Source organism: Scomber scombrus, chromosome 2 (genome assembly GCF_963691925.1).
Source record: "Scomber scombrus chromosome 2, fScoSco1.1, whole genome shotgun sequence".
NCBI lineage: Eukaryota > Metazoa > Chordata > Actinopteri > Scombriformes > Scombridae > Scomber > Scomber scombrus.
This window is the reverse complement of record NC_084971.1, coordinates 17,339,980-17,360,822: the sequence shown is the minus strand read 5'-3', so window position 1 is coordinate 17,360,822 and position 20,843 is coordinate 17,339,980. Positions and strand designations below refer to the sequence as shown.

Sequence of the window (20,843 nt, the reverse complement as noted above, 5' to 3'; positions counted from 1 at the left end):
ACCTCTCGAACTGCAAAAACAGCTTCATTGTGTTTACATGTACACAGTATTCCAAATATGAAGTATCATGAAGGTGTCGTTTGAGCTACATGAATAATCATATACCAATGAATATCTCTGTATTCATACTATCTTGTCTTTAAATCACCATGAAAACAATGCTAATACAACCATAAAGGGGAATATTAAATAGGCCTTAGTGATGAGGTTGTAAAAAAATAATCCATTGATTTACATCTTCGACCATGTAAACACACTCTGAATCTGTCAACTGTACAAATGAAAGCAATAGAAACATCATGAAACTATGTGATTATCTATCCATTGACAATTAATAACTGTGATGAACTCCCAAGACCCAAAACATGCCAAGTGCTTCTGCCAATCTTTTGTATGGCATCAAGGTTTTAGGAAATTTGCTTTGAAAGTTTGTTTTACTTTAAAATGTCATTATCATATGCTGATGATTAGAATTGTGTCATGCATTCTTTAATAATCAGTGTATTACATGACATGTTGCTAATTAGCGAAGTATTACACCTATGATAAGCAGGTAGAATAGTAGAAAACTAATTATGTTCAATTGTTAAATGCAGCTGATAATACCATATCTGCTGATATCTGCTCTACACAATGCAGCTGTAACTCTAGTTTAATTGCTGATACTGATCATCTTTAACTTACTGGGTTGTTTTTTGTATTTAAAATAGTGTTGTTATAGTGCAATGTGCAATCATTACTTAGAAAGCTTCTCTTACTTCTCTTACAACAGTTTGTTTTATATTCATTTATTTATACCGTGATATTTATGTCTTCTTCACTGAAATGTATTTGATTTCAATTATGTCAGTAAACTTTGTGTGTTTGGTATTGTATAACAATGCATAACTGAATGTATTGTAAGTGATCTTATTAAATGTTTATTTGTTAGAGTTTTGTATCCAAAACATTTTATGACTCAGAAATAGTGAAACAAGCAGCAACCTCAAATATGATCATATTTTTAAAAATAGACAACAACCCCGAGTTATCTGATGGTTTGTGATGTCTCTCTGGAATAATACAGAGCAGGATAAACCAGTCTGATATCACATTGTTTGACTTTCAAAGTCCACAGATGCAGACCAGAAAGATGTAAAGTAAATCTGAGATTCCTGAACTGTTAAACAAGGATGTCTGGGCCAGCGGTTATATTTTTAAAGATGAATGCATGAATTGTTTTGCATTTTTTGCATATTTTTGCATGTTATTCCAAACCAGTGAACAGCACTTTGCCTTCGAGATGTTTTAGTGTAGTGGTTATGCTCTTTGCCTCTCTCTTTCTCGCTCTCTTTCTCGTTGTCTTTGTCAAACATGAATACATATTCAGGATCATTCAGGTCTAGTCAAGGTGCCACGATCAAGTGTGTGTCATGCAATATATCATGTGATGGCAGGGCAGAACTAAATCACAGAGCAGGGATAAGAGAGAGGAAAGGAGGAGGAGAAGAGAGCTGAAGAAAGAAGTCTAAGCTTAAGACAGAGATGGTTCAACCTGAGTCAGAAAAATGCCAGGGGAAAGTAAACCTGTGCTACTTCTTTAAAATGCACAGAGCTTTCACTTTAATTACTTGTGTAACTGGTGACAACTTGACAAACAATACATTTGCACACAAATGTCTCATTTAGGAAATGGGTGGCATCTGGGGAGCTCCTGTCTGGAAGCTTTGCATTAATCAAAGCCATCTGTTCACATTGCAAGCTTTATTGAAACCCAGCCATTGCAGTCTAGTTTATCCTTCTCCAGATGAGCCATTGCCTTGCCTAAAGGCTGGCGTGAAGAGGGTTTTAAGATGGAGAAATGGCAAAATGCTTTTTGTTCTTTTGAACTGTGATATTTTCTACAATATAATAGCTTTTGTGAAGAGTAAAACATTCATATGTGCAATTTATAGCATTTCAAAGTAAATCTAGATCTTTTAATGCTATATTTCAATCACATGAACTTCAATGGATTTCCATTCAACTCTTGTGGGAGCGGCAGGGGGCGAATGCACCATCTCCCTTTCTTCTCGTTCATTAAGCAAGAAAACTGATCTGCTGGTCACAGCCAAGCTCAAATTCCCCTTTCCTCAAACATTTATGAGGAAAATGCCAGCAGGCCACAGGCAACGGGACCTTTCGACTTGTTGCCTTTTCAACCCCATGGCCATTCTTGCCTTCTTATTCACTGTACATGACACTGCCTTTCTACTACGGCTGTACCACTCTAATGCAGTTTTCTGCATCTGAAAATAAGAAGATTTTCACGAGAGCACGCTTGACATGAAAGGCACTAATGATCCTGTCTTTTGGGAGGGTAGCAGTGGCCAAATGACTGTTCTGTGTGTGACTGTCACATCTATCCATATTAATAAATCCACAGGACTGTACTTTTTTTGCTGTCAGTGTAACCTGCTGGTACAGAGAGAACAGCCAACTGATGGTTGATCCAAAAGAAAATCTCTTCTTCTCCAGCCATTCCTACAAGATTATTTTTTCAAGATACCAACCTGCACTCCAAAAGTGCCAATCCTAAGTAATTCATGCCAGTGCTAAGTCTTAAAATCTTGCTTTCCTTAAAGCCGTATAAAAATATCTCAACGGGGAGATTTACTGCAGCTACTGCACAGTTATATGGCTAAAATGTTAGGCGCTACCAGTTTCCCATCATGCCCCAATACTGAGTCTTAAGGCTGTCACAAGGAAATAAGTTGGACTTATGGGAAACTGACACTGGCACAAAGAACCAACCCTTTGTTGTTTTTGGCAATAAAGAGAAGAGGATTGCTGTCAGTAAACATCTCGAGTCACTCTCTCTAAAAACTAGCGACCAAGTCCGAAACCGTGCTGATAGACTCAGATCTGACCTTCAGCAGTCATATCAAATCAATCACCAAACCAGCCTTCTATCAGCTTAAGAACATATCCAGAGTGAAGGGTTTTATGTCTCAAACAGACCAGGAGAAGTTGATTCATGCTTTCATCTCCAGTAGACTCGACTACTGTAACGGTCTTCTTACTGGACTCCCACAAAAAAGCATTAAACAACTGCAGCTCATTCAGAACGCTGCAGCTCGAGTTTTAACCAGAACAAAGAGATCAGAGCACATTACTCCAGTTCTAAAGTCTTTACACTGGCTCCCAGTCAGCTATAGAATAGATTTTAAAGTTATGCTACTGGTCTACAAATCACTGAATGGTTTAGGTCCAGAATATATGAATGACATGTTAGTAGAATATAAACCCAGTAGAGCTCTGAGATCTACTGACTCAGGTCAGATAGTGGAGCCCAGAGTTCAGACTAAACATGGTGAAGCAGCTTTTAGCTGTTATGCTGCACACAACTGGAACAAACTACCAGCAGAACTGAAATCAGCCCCAACTGTGAATATTTTTAAATCCAGGTTAAAAACACTTCTTTTCTCCTGTGCTTATGATTGAGCTCTTTCAAAGCACTTTAAATTGTAATCTTTCATTTGCACTCTATGTCCTTTTAATGATTTTAAAGCAAATCATTATTTTATGCTGCAATCTTATTTTTAATGCTCTATTATAGTATTTTATTTCTCTCTCTTTCTATGTTTCTGTACTTTGTCTTTATTATTAGAGTGTGTGTGTGTGTGTGTGTGTTTGGGGGGGGGGGGGTATGTATGTGTTGGATGATTGGGTTTTATTTTTATTTCTCAAATTCCATGTTTTTTCAATTTTTTCTGTTAAATGTTTCTTTTATGTAAAGCACATTGAGTTGCCACTGTGTATGAAATGCGCTATATCAATAAAACTGCCTTGCCTTGCCTTGCCTTTGTCATGCCGCCTTATTCAGTGGCACAGCCTGAAGTAAGAAATAATTAGACAGTCATACAGCTGTGGCAGAGAAGCACTGCATGACATGAACTATCATCTAGTTATGATTTTTAACACCGCTCTCTCCCATCAAATAATTGCACTTTTCCAATTCTGATTACTAGGACTTCTCTAATTGGATACATCCTTTCATCCATCCATGCATTGGGCCACAACATTAGAAATACTGAGGTCATAACTCCAAGCAGTCACTCCATCCCTACATAGTGGAGGTTTTTTTTTTTACACATTAAATGCTTTTTTCTTTATTTAATTAAAAACCTCTCTCTTTCTATTCCTCCTGGTTCTGTTCATTCAAGTATTTCTTCATTTTCCTTGGCGTGCACCGAAGGTCTCCACAAAAAAGATAGGGAAGACATGGCCTGCTCTGTGCCCTGTGTCGTCAATGACAGTCTTGGCTGTAAGCCTCCATACAAACCTCAGTGCAACATGGGCTCATTAGCATACAACACATGCTGCTTGCTTATGTGTGTAATTACGCAGGACCAGGTGATCACAATTTGTGAGACACACAGACTCAAAGGCTTATCGTGCACTTTTTCTTGCTGATGAATTTATCCTGTTACGACAACAGGATAAATTCAGAAACAGCGCTGGGAAATTTCTGCACAGTACAATTTACATTGGTTTTGATGGGGAAGATAAAATTGTCAGTCGAGCTAAAGCAGTGTGTGCAGTTAACTCCTATGATGAGTGTGGACATCACAACGTTTCTAAGGTATTTGGCATCTTTATGAAGGAATTATTGTAGTTACAGTTTGCTGTATCGGCAGGTCCACAATCCATTAACCCATCACTAAAGATCTGCTGTTCAACACGTTGTTGAAGCTGTTGTCCCATCTATTAAAATTAGTCACTGAATCAATTTACATTTTGCTCTCCTGCAAAACTCTTCAGGTCTTTTTAAAAACAATTTTCTATATGAAGCAAGACCTAATTAATTTAAAAAAAGAAAAGATGGGCAAAATAAGGTTATAATGATGATATGAAAAGTAATGACTTGTAAACTCAATCCGGTCGCAATAATGTGTTATACCCACATGAGGGCAGTGTGTGTGTTGTTTTGAACACGTAAATTTGGACTTGATCTGATTCTGTTCGAAGCAACATTACATATTAGTAGTGTCATTTGCTAGTTACAGCCTCCGGCCTCAGACAAGCACATTTTGTGCCGGCAGCAAAAGGCCCCTAGTATTAAGTCCTGTCTGTGGTTCATACAATACAGCATATTGTTCACTTACTGTAGTGATAGGACTAGTATAAGTGCAGAATGAAAATAATTTAAACACAAATATCAAACATGTGACACACCTTTGACCTCAGCCTCCTGTGTCCTTGTTTTGTGTATAAATAGCTATCCTTGCCCATTCATTATGGTCTGACCTTATGGCTGCAGTCTTATAATGACACTGACACTCAGACTCTGGGTTTGAAACCAGTTCAACTTTATTAGAAGAAGTAGGGGAATAAAAAAAGCAAAACAAATGCATGAAAATGTTAGGGCCTCTCGATCAAGGCGTTGATTTAGACAACAGACTGTGATTTATCCAACCTGCGGTCATCCTCTGAGTACCGTCGGAAAGTCTCTCCCAGTAGTGGCTCCAGGGCCTCAGCTGAGCGGTAAGACCGGGCTCGCACAGCACAGGCAATGACACCACCCACCACTGCCACAACCAGCACCGCGGCAACAACGGCTATGGTGATGATCTCAGACAGGGTGTAGGCACGGGCTACGGAAGAAGAGAGGGTAATTAGAGGTCATTGGATTGTTTTTTGTTTGTTATGTGTGTGCGCGCGTGCGTGCGTGCGTGTGTTTTCTACTCACCAGGCCACTGGACCTCATAGGAGTATCCCAAGTTTTCTGGGGCAGAGACAAACATCTCTGCATTGGTGACAGGAGGCCAAAAAGGAACCATGTTGAACCTGCGGTTGTGTCCAATAGGAGCGTTCTCCTCAGGGTAAACTACTTCACCTGAATAGGTAAAATAGGTTTATCCATCCAGTCATCATTCAGAGTGAGTTATGTGTGTGTGTTTGCATTTTGTTTGGTCTGTGTGTACCTGGCTGGTGCCTGCTGAGCCACTCGTCAAAGATAGCATCAGTGAAGGTGTGCAGCAGGACAAAGATGGGATCATTGGGGGAGAGGTGGGTCTGTCCACCTGTCCCATTGAGGAAGAGGTGGGCCAGGTTGTGGAGGCTGCGGATTACTGGGTCATACATCCCCTGGGGGGCGCTGTAGCCTAGAAAATATAGAACAACAAAGCCATTAAATTACAGCACTGATTTACCAAAATTAGGAACAACAAAAGCTGTGTGTGGAGCTATAACCATATGTGCATGTGGGTGGAAGCTCGAGTGTTTGTGTGCGAGCGTGTTTCTGGCATTGTGTCTGTATTTGTGCAGTCACACAGTACTTCAGCAGCACTGTGAGCTCAAAAGTGGATATCCCTCTCTGGTTGATAGGGAGGATGTTAACTCTCAAGTGCTGCTTTGATTCTGACCCTTGCACACCTTCAATGGTGTTTCTGAAGCTCTCAGAGGAGGTAGAGTAGTAAGGGGGAGTGTCGAAGGTGTTGAGCTCCAGACAGTCCAACACATCCTTTGGCTCTGGAAGCCTCTGGACCATGGGTCGTGCCACGTTGCCCGCTGGGTTCCTCCTGATGGGACTGGTCTCTGTGTCTAGGTGGTGAGGACAGAACCCAAGGTCAGAGCTATTATTATTTAACCAACACTACACCCTGACAAAAGAAAATCATGTCTGTAACTTAGCTGGAAGCAACAATGACAGCAATAGATTTTTGGTCAGGAGGGCAGTCAGACTGCAGTTCAGACTCAGGCCAGTGATCCCCACAGAAATTGAAAGGAAGATGATTAGAAATGCTGTATTATTTAACTCTCTAATGCTATGCAGGAGACTAGACTAGTTTGATCTGTCCTAAACATGACAGGATGGCAGTTTTCTCCTTATAATTATTCACTCAAAGTCAACAGTAGTGAGTGGGAGCTCTTTGACTGAAAGTTGTTTTTTTTCTCCCTCTTGCATGCATGATCTCTTTCTTTTTTGTGTGCTGTCTCTCCTACACACACAAATGCACAAGCATATAAACAGAGGGCTACATAACCGAGTTGTCTGTCTGTTTGAAGATTATTCCCTCAGATCAAAGGAACCAGTATACTGCTAGATTCCTGTCTTCAACAAGCACATGCACAAATGAGACAACCCCCCTAACCCATTTAAGGAGATGTTGCTTGTTGACGCAGGAAATACCAGGCCTGTCATGACTCTCTAAGGGGATTAATGAGACAGATCACTCACACCTTGGCTACTCAAATGTTCTACCTGTTACTAGATTCTCTCTGGCTTTTTCCCCTTATACATATGCAATTGTTCAAAAGGAACCCATTATTGTGGCTGAAATGGAGCAAATTACCAAAAGGATTGACATTTTTAATTATCCAACAGTAGCTTACAACATGAAAAGAAAATACTGTATGAATTAGGTGTGCCTGAAAACTGAAGGAAAGGTCGTGATTTAGGGTTGTAATCTGGTGCCAGTGTGCAGCGAGATCCAATCCCTGCAAATCTGATCACCCAAAGTCTATCTTATTACAGTGTCATACAGAGTTCCCTTATTGTAGTCTGAACTGCTTAAATTAATACTTGAAAAACTACTGTGCAGTACATTGCAACATTTATTATAGCTGTAGCCATTAATGAGAAAATTACGCCCACTGAATCCAAATTTTGAAAGATGCGATGCGCAGTATTAAAATGCCGACAGCAACTGAGAAGGTGTTTAACAAGTATAGTCATTTCTAGCAAACTGTAGTAATAGCGAGCAATACTGAATGCAGCACAACAGCTGTGAGGTATTATTTATAGCAGCTTATGTTCTACATGCTCTCTTTACAAGCTCTTTGCCCTCTTTTCTGATGCAGCTGAGACTACCCTGTATATCAACGGCGCTCTCACGTACACTGAGCCATACTGACTGTTTCTGTGGTTTCTGTCCTTACTGTTGCAGATAGTGCCCAAACTGTCGTAGTCATCCACGCTCTCACAGATGACCCTCCACTGGGAGAACAAAGAGTTGGTGCTGATAGAGTTCAGGTCGAAGGTGCTCCTGGCTCCCAGCAGGTCATCAGTGCAGACGTCACACTCACTGCCTCCAATGGCAAAGTTCCAGTAGGGCAGGGCGAAAGTGGGGTTACCCAGCATGTCCTGCATAGATGCAATAAATAAAGAAGGCAGGTTCATGACTCAATAGATACATGTGTGTGTGAAGAATAACATTTCTTGTGTTTGTGTTGCATGAACTGGTGCAATTTAATCTTTCCTTCTTGTATTACATTTTCTTTGCACTTTCATAATTCTTTCATATACTTACCATTTTCTGCCACTTGCCACCTTTATATTATATTATATCTCACCTCTGTCTTCTCTTCTTCCTTTCCTCTCCTCCTTTATCCTCCAGATGCAGGATGGACAGATACATTTCTGCTCTCTCTCCATCTCTCTGAATCCCAGTGCTCCTTCCTCCCTCCCCTTATCATCCTTTCTCCTATTATTATTTCCTTTATCCACTCACTCCATCAACCTCCTCTTCCTCTTTTCCTTCCCGCATTCCCTCTACTCACCTGCATGTCTCTTTCCAGTTGCAGCAGGTGGAAACGGTGCCAGGTGACAAAACCTGGGCCCTCATGAGAAAAGTCTACACCTCCAAAGCTGGTCTGGCCCGGCCCCAGGAAGGTCTTACTGACAGAGTAGTAGTGACTCCAAACAAAGTAGTTGTAAATGGTGATGTTCTCAAACTGGGGGGTATTGCCATCAGGCCCAAGTACCTCCTGGTAACTATAGAAGAGAGGAGAAGTGTGTGAAGTGTTATGCCACAACTTTTTAGATACTATATGTGCATTTCATTTCTCACAGTAGCTGCTTAGGGGATTTCAAATGTTAAACCTTTCACTAAGAACCTGGGCGTGGCTATTAATACAGGAAAAAATTTAATTTTTGATGAGGCGGTTAAAAGGGTTGCTCTACCTGCAGCTGACAATTGCTTCAAAGATTAATCTACAGCAATCCTCACATGACTTGGAAGGAGGTTATTCAAAGATTTATGTACTGTTACTTAAAAGATTATAATTCCCTTTACTCTTGCCGAACTAATAATTTGCACTTCTACATGACCTGCACCTGCACAGAGAGCTGCAGGAAATGTTATTATTCCAAAACACAGCACGAGTTAACTCATAGCTATATTACTGAGCTTTCAACTGCCAGACACAGCTAGAGTGAGCCTGCAGGGCTTGGCTGTCTGTTCCACAGATTTGATACAAGAGCAAAGACTCCTTTGAAATTACATCATCAGTCAATTTTAAAAATGTCCTAGCATTGTTATTATTATAATTATGCCCATACAAAATGATTAGAGTAAAGTAATGTCCCATATGTTTCAATACCGTCTTGTACAGATGACCAGGTCAGGATGGACAGTCCTTTTAGATTGGTCCAAAGCGTTCACAAATGCCTGCTTCTCAGCTGAACTCATCTGCATTATATTCCTCCTCACTGGAGCAAAGTTAATGTGGTGGAGGAAGACAGGGGGCGAAGGAAGAGAGAGAATGAGGGGTTGTTGAGGTGTAGGAGGAATTATGGAAGAGGGGAGGAAAGAAAAATGTTATAAAAAATTAACAGACATTTCCTTTAAATGTTGCCTTCATTCCCTTGGATGATGTATTCTCTTTGGGGGTACAGTCGGAGATAGGCATTGTAAGTTGACTTCACAAGTCCAAAGAGCATCCATTCTCTTACCCACAGAGATCCTCTGATCACAGTTCGGTCCAGTCAGCCCATTTCGACATCCCCCACAGTTGTAGCCACTGAAATTCCCATTACACTGGCAAGTGCGGTTGAAGAATCGCAGCGGCCACCTCTCTCTGTCATCGCGCCCAGCATAAGGGTACTGAGGTCCGTGGCGCCGGTTGTCTGCTGCAATGGACACACACTGCCCCCTTCCTGTGCTGGAGCCACACTCGTCCCCCACTGCCCCTGTAGGGGACGGGCAGCACTGGCCGCTCTGCAGCCCTGCAGTGGTTACACACTCACGAGGGAACTGGGCCAGAGTTAGAGTGGCACACAAGACCACCACCAAGAGACTCACTCTCCACATGCTGCCAAAATCCAGAAAGAAGAAACATGTCAGGACATGAGGCAAGTTAGATGGGAAAATAGGGTAAGAATAAAGTAAGACATTTAGAAACACAGTAGACATGTTTTAAAGGGCAGCAATTATTGTTTTACATCCATGAAGCCATCCTTTTTTAAACCATTTATCATGTTCAAATTTGTAAGGTGCTGGAGCCTATCCCAGCACACATTTGGTAAGATGAAGACAAAAAAAATGCAATACCCTTAAGAAGCTCAAGAGCAACTCACTCACTCTGTGTTCACTTGTTAAAGCCAATTGTCTTAACATTACTCGGAAATGTCCCTTCTTACACGCCCCTGCAGGCATCGCGAGTCATTATTCATAATTCACAAAGCCATTAGCTTTCAACTCTTACAAGTTCAGAACTGCTTTCAACCTTTTTGTACTTAGATTTAGTTGTCTTTTTAAGTTTGTTGATTAGGAATGAATGACAAAGTGACTAATTTGGCAGGAGCAATTATTTTACTACCAAACATGGATAACAGCCACCCGAGAAAAATAATGCAGTTTTATAGTTTGAAACTTTGCAGAGATACTACATATTGTGAATGACTGAATGCACCACTCAACCATTATACTTAACACACAAGTGTAATTTTGCCCATTGGTTAAATTATTTTTACATGCACCTTCAGGTTGTAAACCTTCTCATTCACAGTGTTAAATTGTGAGATTTTTTTCATTCTACAGCTCATTATGTTAAAACTGTGTAAAGTACTCCCCTACCTCTCAATGTGCATGTTGCTCCTCTCTGTACGTTGAACTGTAACCCCCAAGAGTCGGCCCATTCCCCTCTCCTGGCTTAAATAGCTATTGAGCGCATGACCAGACCTTACTGGAGCTTGTATTAGCACACACACACACACGCACGCACACAAACAGAGTACACACACAGTACAGATGGATACACTTGAGGGTTCAAGTGCTTTCTAAAACACTCATTCATAAGCCTTGTGATCATAACCCAAATGACGCCAGTCTGTGTGGTTACTCACACGATAAAAGACCTTGAGATAGCATTCATGCTTAAGTCATACTTGCGTAAATTTAGTCATTTTAAGCCAAGTAACTGGATGGAAATGGTTTGTTATCAGGTGTCAGGGGAAAAAAATATTTGATAATTTGTGTGCACATATGAATCATTTCTTCTCTCTAATTACTTAATTTGTGGGCTCAAATGATCAAATATTTTTAAACCGTGCCCTGCAGCAAAGGCTACAGAAAAATCCATATTGAGAGACAAGAAAAAACACATAATCAATATTATAATTTTAATTCAATACTGCTCGAATCACAAATGATGATACAAAGGTCAGGAATTATGTAGAATAAAAATCTAATCAAGTTTTAAAACCTCATCTCGAAAACAACACATTTTTTTTTTTTCTTGAAGGATAGTCTTGTACATTTTAATGAGACTGTGCAGATGCGGTGCTCTGTGTTACTGCCAAAGAATGTTATGAATAAAACAGGGAAATTGCTCTTGTCCGCTGCCCCTTTTACATTGTTTTCAGCAGTTTTGTACAGCATAACTGATGTGGTCAGCATGTAAAAACGTTCCCTAACAATTTACTTCTAACCTAAAGCGCTTACAGAAATCAACTAGATTCACATTTTTTTATGACATGTACTCACTCCCACATGCACTGAGTAATTTAAAACATGCTCCTCCTTCTCACTCATTAACACAAGTGTGCTCACCTGTTGGTGCACACTGCTTCCTCCACACATTCACACATTCAAAATGTGTTACCAGTGTCTCTTTCTTTCAATTTACAGACATTCTCACACAGACAGACATACACTCATACACACTGAATACAAATGTGTAACATATACAGTAGTAATTATAGTCTGAATCCAAGGCAGTCTGTGTTGGGTTAGGGTTTGAGAATTTAGGGTAAATAATCAGGTGTCTGGGTAAATTGGGATTGGGTGCAGGGGTGGAGAGTGGCTTTTTGGGCTTCATTTAGATAGCAACAAACAGTTGGAACCCCTAGAGAATAGAAGTCCTGAGGTCTTGTGAGGAATCTGGTCCTGGTCCACTGTTGGCCGACTCCTCAGTGGAGCTGGGCAGGAGGTCTGACATGGGTATCACATGCTCCTCTTCCTGCTGCTCTTTGTTTTGGGCCAGGGTTGAAGCCACATCAGATGGGTCAAGCGCTATCCTGTTAGAGGGGACAGTGGAGCAGTTCGCAGCAATTTAAAAGTTGTAATGGCGAAATTGCAGAAAAGTAAAAGACATGGCTGTTTGATGTCATCAGGTGGAATCGATTTAATACAAATAAGGGTTACATTCTGCTTTAATTCATCTTAATTTGTCATGGTTATAGTGGTTGTCGAATTGCTGTTGAAAATGCTGCTGAGAGCAACTGCTAATATTCTTGCTGCAAGGTCTGTTTATTTAATGACTTCCACACCAGATGGAGAAGCTCACAAACTGTGGTGGAAGGAGAAATGCTGGGAGGTAATGGCGCAGCAGGATATAAATAGATCACTTGACATAATTGACTAATTGCAGGTGACAGCGTCCTGTGTGAAAGAATTTCTAAAAGTGCTGCATTTGTTTTAGCATTTCAATCCACGTGTACACCAAGAGGCTCAATCTTACCCACAATGCATTGTGATTGCTCACCACTTAACTGTGGTGCACAATAGAATTATGCTACCTGATCTTGATGCCACCTCCTTAGGTAGGATTCAGGATGTTTTGATAATGCTTTAAGCAAATTTGGGTTTGGTTATTATACATTTTTCACTGTAATTCATCCATGCAAGACTCACAGAGCATATAATAAGACCTATAGTGTACAATATAATCAGGTTTTGTGTGATAAACAATTTTTCAGATTTTCAGTATTTATTGAATAAACTTGTGGGCCTCACTAACTTTTAATCATTAGTACTGCTTAATAGCCATTTTTTCCCACTCCCATTTTTTTTGTGCTCATCATAAGACCCTTCCTCCCTGCTCTGCAAGTGACTACATGCATGATGTATGGTGCTACATATTAACGAGTGCCAAGGAGAAATGATGCAAAGCCTGTTAAACAGCTACAGAAATACAAGCTCAGCTGGCTTGCCTCAGGACTGTGCAGCTGTCAAAGATGCAGATACAGTTCTTCTTTTTTATTGAAAACACACCATTTTGTGTATGCAAATATACCACATCTAATATGATTCAGTAGTTTATATTAAAATACCAGGCTATATAAATATTGCTTTTGTATAAATACAATGATTTGTCTGCTGTTTGAAAGACGTCATGATGCAGAAGACCTTTTACATTCCAAATCATACATGATTTCCATAAGAGCTCTCTCATAGCTTCCACATTTACCCACTGTACCCTGATTTTGCTCTATTTGAACCATGGCTTCTGGCATCCTCGCATGTACTGCACAAGGAACATCTCTCATTGTTGAGATAATGATGGTGGTGAAGATGTGACTTTCTCACAGTATTTGGAAAGTGACTTCTGTTCTGTGTCTGCAGCAGTGTTAGTGATTCCCTCCTCCAATGACAACTGGATTGACGCAACTACTCTTAACAAGGACACATTTCAAGATGACTGTGTCGACTATTTAATAATTCAGTGTCGCTTTGTTATTATCTGTGCAAGGCACGCATCAGATTTCTCTATGTCTCTTGCACACTTTAACTTGCACAGTCAAAAGATTTATACTCATATGGTCACATACAGTACATCCAATCTCATCTGTGCACACAAGTTTGTTTCTATACATACTCTTTTTCTTTCAATTTCTGTCTTGATTTCTTTCTGGTGTTTCCTCTGTTGTCACACATGTGCTCACCCGACACTCTCACATGGTCACTCCCAGAGCACACACACACCTTTGGCTTATTATTGATCCAAGGGTGCTGGTCTGATTAGGAATAATAGTGGTATTACCCAGTAATGCTCAGGGTTCACAGGACTCATACTCTCATGTGACGCAGTGAGCAGCCTCTTGAGCGCATAGCTTACAAAACAGCCAGGAGGGAATCAGCTGAGAAGCACACAACTGGTTGTTCCTATGAACCACAAGTTTTCAGGTCAGTGCGCCACATTTAGTAGGCTGACAATGGGCAAGTCTGACATCCGGCTAGTGTTAGGGACAGGGAGACTGAAGTCAGTTTGGCGGTAGCAGGATATCATACTCTAGGAGGGAATCTGAGAGTAACAAAGGAAGGACTGCAGAAGAAACCTGAACACTTTACTAACAGCTCCCACTGAATTGAACACATCAATTTCTTCAAGATCTTCAATCTATAATGAAATCTGGTGAAAGCTAACAATCAGGTTTTTGTCACTGTTCTATTAAATGTATTAAAAGCTATCCAGCACTTTTGGATGTACACACTCTCAGTTGTGCTTATCTGCATTGACATAGTTTAAGAAATGTTTTAAATGTGTAAACATACAGATGAGTGACAATTTAAAGAAAAAACTTAAAAAACACATAAAATGCAGATTCATCCATACATGGCACAATGGACCACTGACTAATGTGAGGATATATCAAAGAAGAAGTAGAAGTAAATACACAAAATCATTTGAGGTCTTATTTTACAACTAATTTTTACTCTACAGACAATCCTCTAATGTTCGTTGTCCCAAACATCTGACAACCAGAGGTCAATTTTCAATTTGATACAGGGGTCCATATGTATAAAACCTCCATTCTTATTGGGTTAAAATTTCTTCTTCCTTAAGGTCCTTCAAAGGCTTTAGTTTTGTTTTTATAATGCTGTTTTTTTTTTTTTTTTGTAACAGCGTGGCTTTGTTTTTTAAAAATGTTTATGTACATATGTATGTTGTTTAGGTAGAGATAATCTATAACCCTGTATGGGTTGTTTCCCCTCTCTGCACATTGATTTCTTTTTCTTTGTTGTTTCTGTGCATTTGTTTGATTTGAACCTGTGTAAATGAATAAACTCAAACTTAACATGATGTGAATTGGCCTTCACAGTCACCAGATCTCAACAAAATCTCCACAAAATCTATGGGAAACTGAGGAACAACACTTTCCACAACCATAACTAAAACACTAAATGAAGCAATATCAATTTGAAGAATGGCATTCATTCTTGGTAATTCCAGGGATTTGGAGAATCTATGACAAGGAATACTGAAACAGTTCTGGAGGCTTGTGGTGGCCCAACACCTAATTAGTAAACTTTGACATCCATTTATATGCTTGCATGTACTGTACGTAGTTGTATATATTACCACTGCAGATGTCAGATGTTTATATGTTAACATACTGTTGAGTGTCCCCATTGCCTGCAGGAAGCGTGTCGTCACTGCAGTCACCTCCTGTAGCTGCCTCTGGTTCAACACACCCTTCCTCACATGCCCGCTGTAGGGCCACAGCACTGCATACACACATACACACAAACACATACACAAAATCTCGTTATCTGATATTACTGTTGTTGCTTACCACTGGCCTTCTACAAATTATCAACATCTTGCATTGGGCCATGTGGAAAAGTAACAATAGAAAAATGTTACAGTTTATTACTGATGAAAGATCATTCTCTATCTGTGAACAAAGGGAGACATATTGAACCAATACTGAGCACAGTCTCCTCATTTCATCTTCTATCAGTGCAAAAATGTTAGCTGCAGCTTGGGCAACATCAGAAGTAATCATGTACTAGCACTGCTGTAAGTCCCATCTGTGATTGTAACGCTGTTGGTACTACAGCTAACAATTAGATGGCTTATTTCAGCTATTAGAGAAGAAGCAGTGGGATGTGGTTGGTACCAGTGTGAATGCAGACTCAGTATTGTTTTGATTTCCATTCATAGAAAAGTAAAGAGAGGAAAGGAGTCTGTTGAGTGAGCTCACAAATTCATGTTCTGGTAAGATTAGGGTTGGGATGAAAAATCTATTTTTATATGACTACAGGATGGAAAGATACTGGAAATAATATTGGCTAGGAGTTAAGCAGTATTAAGTAAAGAACATTTGGACAAAACACCACTCTACATAAATTAGACTGTGAAACAACTCTTTTGGATGTGGAAAGAAATACATTTTGTTGGATGCTGAAAATAATGCTGCCTACCTGTTTTTGTTACGACATTTAAGGAAATAGATGATAATGACAACTGATTCCAAAACCAGCAAGACTGCTGCCGAAATAGCCCCGATCTTCCATGCTTCCAGGCCCAGCTCTTTTGTCTCTAATCAGACACATTAAAAGCAGAGAGAGAGAGCAAGAGAGGGAGGGGTAAAGGGTAGGAAAGCATTAGATTTAGAGGTGAACATAAATTGAAAACAAGTAATCTCATGCACTAACCTTTCTACAACTAAATCAACTGTCTCTCATTTACACATAAAAAATGTTGTATGTCTCTGACATTCCATTTCTCAAAGGAGTGTGCTTGGATATAGATGATCTATTTTAAGTCTTATATTGTGATAGGATGGTCAAGCTTTTGGGTCTTCCCATACCAGCCCACCCTAGAAATGGTCTGACTGTGTAGTTAGGCCTACTAAGGCTGCTCAACTGCTTATTAAAATAGAACGTTAACTTGGCCATCCTCATATTTTGTTTGCAGAATCACAATGATGTTTTTTTCTTCTTTATTCTACCTAAGTTTTAAGCTGCAGAATATCTTCTATAATATGTACCCAAATCCATTTATAGCCTAAAACACAGTTCTTATACTGCACTTGACAAGGTAAAATTATCTTGATTTTGAAAGAACTAATTTAATTCCCTTCACATTTTAGACATTGAGACATTAAGAAACCATTTGATTGTCAGCAGAAGAGTTCTCGAGAACCCCATAAGTCATCTTACTCCTTCTTTTTGTGTTTTGATACCTGCTTATATTCCATTTTACCTGTTGTTCCCGCTGTATCTTCCACCAGCTCATTGGCCTCCCCCAGTACCTCCCCCTCTGCCTGAGGGGGTACAACCAGAACATCCTTAACAGAAATATCCAGTGTAGGTTGGGCCACAACAGGGTCATGTAGCAAAAGGTCATCAGTGGGGGTAGTTATCTCATTTCCATGGTCAGATTTCTCACCACCTAGGGTATTTTCTTCTGTCTCCACCCCACCTAGGGATGGCTTTGGGGTGGGAGCCTGGTACTCAGGGCTCTGCTCTTCAACACTATCCTCAGGCTCTGGGGTAGAGATCACCAGCACATCTAGAAGAGGGGTTTGGTATGTGACACACACGTGAAAATTAAGCCAAGAGGCCAAAGTTTAGGGTTTGTCGAGTGGACCTATGGAATGTAGAATAATGCATAGATGTGCTACAGCTGAGAGTGGTAGCTGGGTCATGATTTGTATGTGTCTGCAAGCTAACTCAGTGTCATTGTGTCTCTACAGTGCAAAATGTGCGTACAGCATATCAGTCTTTGCATGTATCAAAATAATCACTGGCTTTTAAGAGAATTTTAGAAATTCAGACTGATAAATCATTAATGTTCATGACAAGATATTCTGAGTAAACATTTTCTCAAGTGCTTTCTATCAAAAGCTTGTCGGATGTTGAAAACATTTCAAGGCTGCACAGACAACACAACTGGGCCAATTTTTTGAGTTACAATACCTCTGTTTTCCAGGATCTGGGCTGGTAACTAATATTGTTGTAAAATGTATTAAAGGAGCTCATAATCCCCATTCATGAGCTTTGTTCTCTTTAAGTAGGTTAAGATGCAAACAATGCCAGCTTTACTAAAGCTACTGGGGCTGATGCAAGTGGATGTTTAAAGACAAATACCGCTGAAGTTTGGGTTTTTGTGACCCAAATTATGAGCCGGTTTTGCATATTCAACAATTCAGATAGTTATTAGATAAGGACGAATAGGATGAAATTTGGAGCCAATAAAATAAATCAAATCAATAAAATGGGACATAATCTAGCCACAGGGTTTGGATCTTTTAAGGTTTCACACACTGTTTTTTAGTTCATTGCATGAACATTAACTACATTTTTGCAGCTCTACCAATTAGAACTGTATGTATCTCACCATGATCCTCTGTTTCACTGCCATGCGAGGTCTCCAGTGTAATCTGCTCCTCTTCTCCTGCTTCTTGGTCACCCCCCTCATTTACCAATGCCTCTGATTCTTCCTTGATTACACTCTCTCCATCTCTTTCACCTCCTGCTGCTTCCCCCATTTCTGCTCCTACTGCTTCTGCCTCTTCAGTAGCTCCTCCCTCCACCACTAAATGGCCTTGTTCATCTTCCACTTTCTGTGAAAGTCCCTGTCCCTGTCCCTCAGTGTCATTCACTATGTTAATCTCTTCTTCCTCTACTGGCTCCCCTACTACAGTTTGCGTGGTCTCTACTTCATAATTATCAGAGGGCAGTATTACCACCTCACTTTCCATTTCATCTACCTGTGTTTCTTCCTCCAGATCTTCTTCCATTCCCCATGCATCCTCTATCTGCTCCACATCACCCACTCCGAGGGTCATGCTAGGGTCAGATTCTACCACAGTCTCCTGCTCTGGCCATCCACCCATGGCAAACTCTACAGCAGCTGGAGATTCCTCTGCCTCCTGTGTTTCTTCTTCAGCCTCTCTCTTTTCTTCTGACAATACAATCTGCTCATTGTTGGCCTCCACCCGTGCCTTCTCTACTGCTAAATCCCTTCCTGTCTCTACTAAAGCAGCTACAGTTTCCTCTACAACCTCCTGACTGATTTCGGTGTCTAGAGACTCACCGATAACCTCCACCCCCGCTGCCTCTCTGCTTCCAGTTTCTACACCTGCTGTGGTGTCTTCCACAGATCCAACTGCAGTTTCCCCCTCTCCCTCTCCAATTCCATCTCCCTCCTCAGCTGCATCTTCAAATGAATCCATCTCCGTTACCTCCTGCTCCTCCTCAACACCAGCAACCCCTCCCTTGGTGGCCGTATCTTCGCCCTCCACCTCCTCCTCCTCCTCCACTGCCTGCTCCAATACCTCTGCTGCAGTATTAGCTTCAGTCTCTCCTTCTTTGGTCCCCAGGGTATCCTCCTCAACCTCTTCATGTACTGTTGCCTCATCCATTTTTCCTTCGCTTCCTCCTTCCACTTGCCCTAGAGCTGCCTCTACCACCCTCTCCAGCAGCTCCTTTAGCACTTCCTCTGCTCCACGACCCTCCACCTGCTCAGAGGCCTCCTGCATAGCCTGTTGCACCTCTTTCAGGCTAGGAGGGGCCACCACTGGCACCACCTCAGCAGGGGGCAGCTGTGTTTCCTGGTCTAAGGCCTGGACATCTTCTAGGGGGAAAGTAGATGATTGGATGGAGGTAGGCGGACCTAAGGACATAATAATATATTTCTGGTGTGTTGTAGCAGCTAAGACAAGACAAACCTGCAATATATCAGTGATCAGTGGTTTATTGATACTGGTGATGAAGGAATCTAGTGACATGTAGTGTCATTACCATTGATTGGTTGATTGATTGATTGATTGATAATGTAATTAATGCATTCCTTTGTTTCAGTAGATTCAATCACACATTTATTCACTCATTTATTCATTGATTTATATTATAAAGCCAGAAAGAGTGTAGTTATACGTACATCACATGCAGGTGCAAAATTTAAATAATGTTCATCAAGATACAAAGATATCGTCACACATAGGTCACCCTACCTTCAGATGTGCAGTGCTGTATCAACAAAACAGCTAGGAAACCTTTCAAAAAGCAGTACTCCATGTTTTCAGAAAAAACATAAAAAATATATATACTCCAAAACAATTCCAGTCTCTCTTAGGAAAATACTCTTTACTTCCTTTCGTTCCCCAAGTCCTTCTCAAACGTCAAGTGTGTGTGCACACCACCACCAGACTGAATGCGTAGACTCTGGATGGTTGGACAGTAAATTGGGCCTGAGCAGGGAGGGCAATGTTAAAAGGTGACGCCGAGATGAGGGTGGGTGAAAAAACGGACAGCGCCATGTTAAATATTGCCACCCCGGGCTGTCTTCGTACCACCAGGTGTCTCTTTGGGAGTTTGGGGTGGGGGGGAAAGTAGCACCTCATTGTTAAATGATTTTGAGACCCTTACAAGGGCTGTGGTGAAGCTTGGGCGGCATGTCACACACAGAGTGAACTCTGGAGGAGCAATTATAGGTGGGCTGTGAGTTTGGGGCGTGAGTGATGCCACCATTAGGCCTTGAGATAGAGCTAGAGAAAGTAGATTTGAGTGTGACGCAGAAATGCTGTAGGCAAAATATTTGATAATATTATAATGTACCTTACAGAAAGTCTTGAGTCTCTTGAGTTTCACACAGATGTTTCACGCAGGACACATGAAAAGGCTACCCTTGCATGTGTAATAAAGATGTTTTTAATCATTTTCTATGGCTTTTCCTTCTACTACTACATCACTTCTATGGCACCAGTCTCATGTGCAGGGCTAGGATTGGAAAGCCACAGTCAGGCCTCATAGTTGTCAACTGTTAGATTATCTGACAAAGACATCCATGTCTATCATGTTATGTAATACAAAGAATGTTTGTTTCACATGGATGTCCCTGTTCAGTCTCGTGATGGCATGGTTAGTGTAGGAATACACAGAAATTGGAAGTAGGTATTACATTAATTGGGATCTATCTGCAAATGTACAGTGTCAGCCACAGTGTATTGCTAGAGGCATTGAAAAATCTCCAGTTGAGCCTTTGTGCAGCAGTTTATTTATATTAATATCCAGGTTAGCATCACTGAGACTTCCCAAGAGTACACAACAAACACTTGGACAGAAGTGTTTAAATTTGTCTCTCTG

The 20,843-nt window shown here is 40.7% G+C and overlaps 1 protein-coding gene across 1 annotated transcript; it reads right to left on the bottom strand.

Moving 5' to 3' along the window:
* Positions 1-5,409: 5,409 nt before the first annotated feature.
* tyrp1b (tyrosinase-related protein 1b) lies at positions 5,410-10,882 on the bottom strand. Its single transcript, XM_062430795.1, has 9 exons — positions 10,821-10,882; positions 9,698-10,056; positions 9,346-9,454; positions 8,524-8,737; positions 7,903-8,107; positions 6,397-6,564; positions 5,946-6,125; positions 5,711-5,857; positions 5,410-5,615 (listed from the first exon to the last, which is right to left on the bottom strand). Exons 1-9 carry the CDS (start codon positions 10,880-10,882, stop codon positions 5,410-5,412), a joined length of 1,650 nt encoding a protein of 549 aa, XP_062286779.1.
* Positions 10,883-20,843: the final 9,961 nt, after the last annotated feature.

What these genes read in the sequence shown, in the direction of transcription:
- tyrp1b (XM_062430795.1), bottom strand. Translation starts at nt 10,882, where the DNA reads ATGGGCCGACTCTTGGGGGTTACAGTTCAACGTACAGAGAGGAGCAAC. An exon ending in AACTGGAAAGAGACATGCAG is followed by an intron (nt 8,108 to 8,523) that starts GTGAGTAGAGGG and finishes GCATCTATGCAG; the next exon opens with GACATGCTGGGTAACCCCAC. An exon ending in GCTCAGCAGGCACCAGCCAG is followed by an intron (nt 5,858 to 5,945) that starts GTACACACAGAC and finishes TTACCTATTCAG; the next exon opens with GTGAAGTAGTTTACCCTGAG.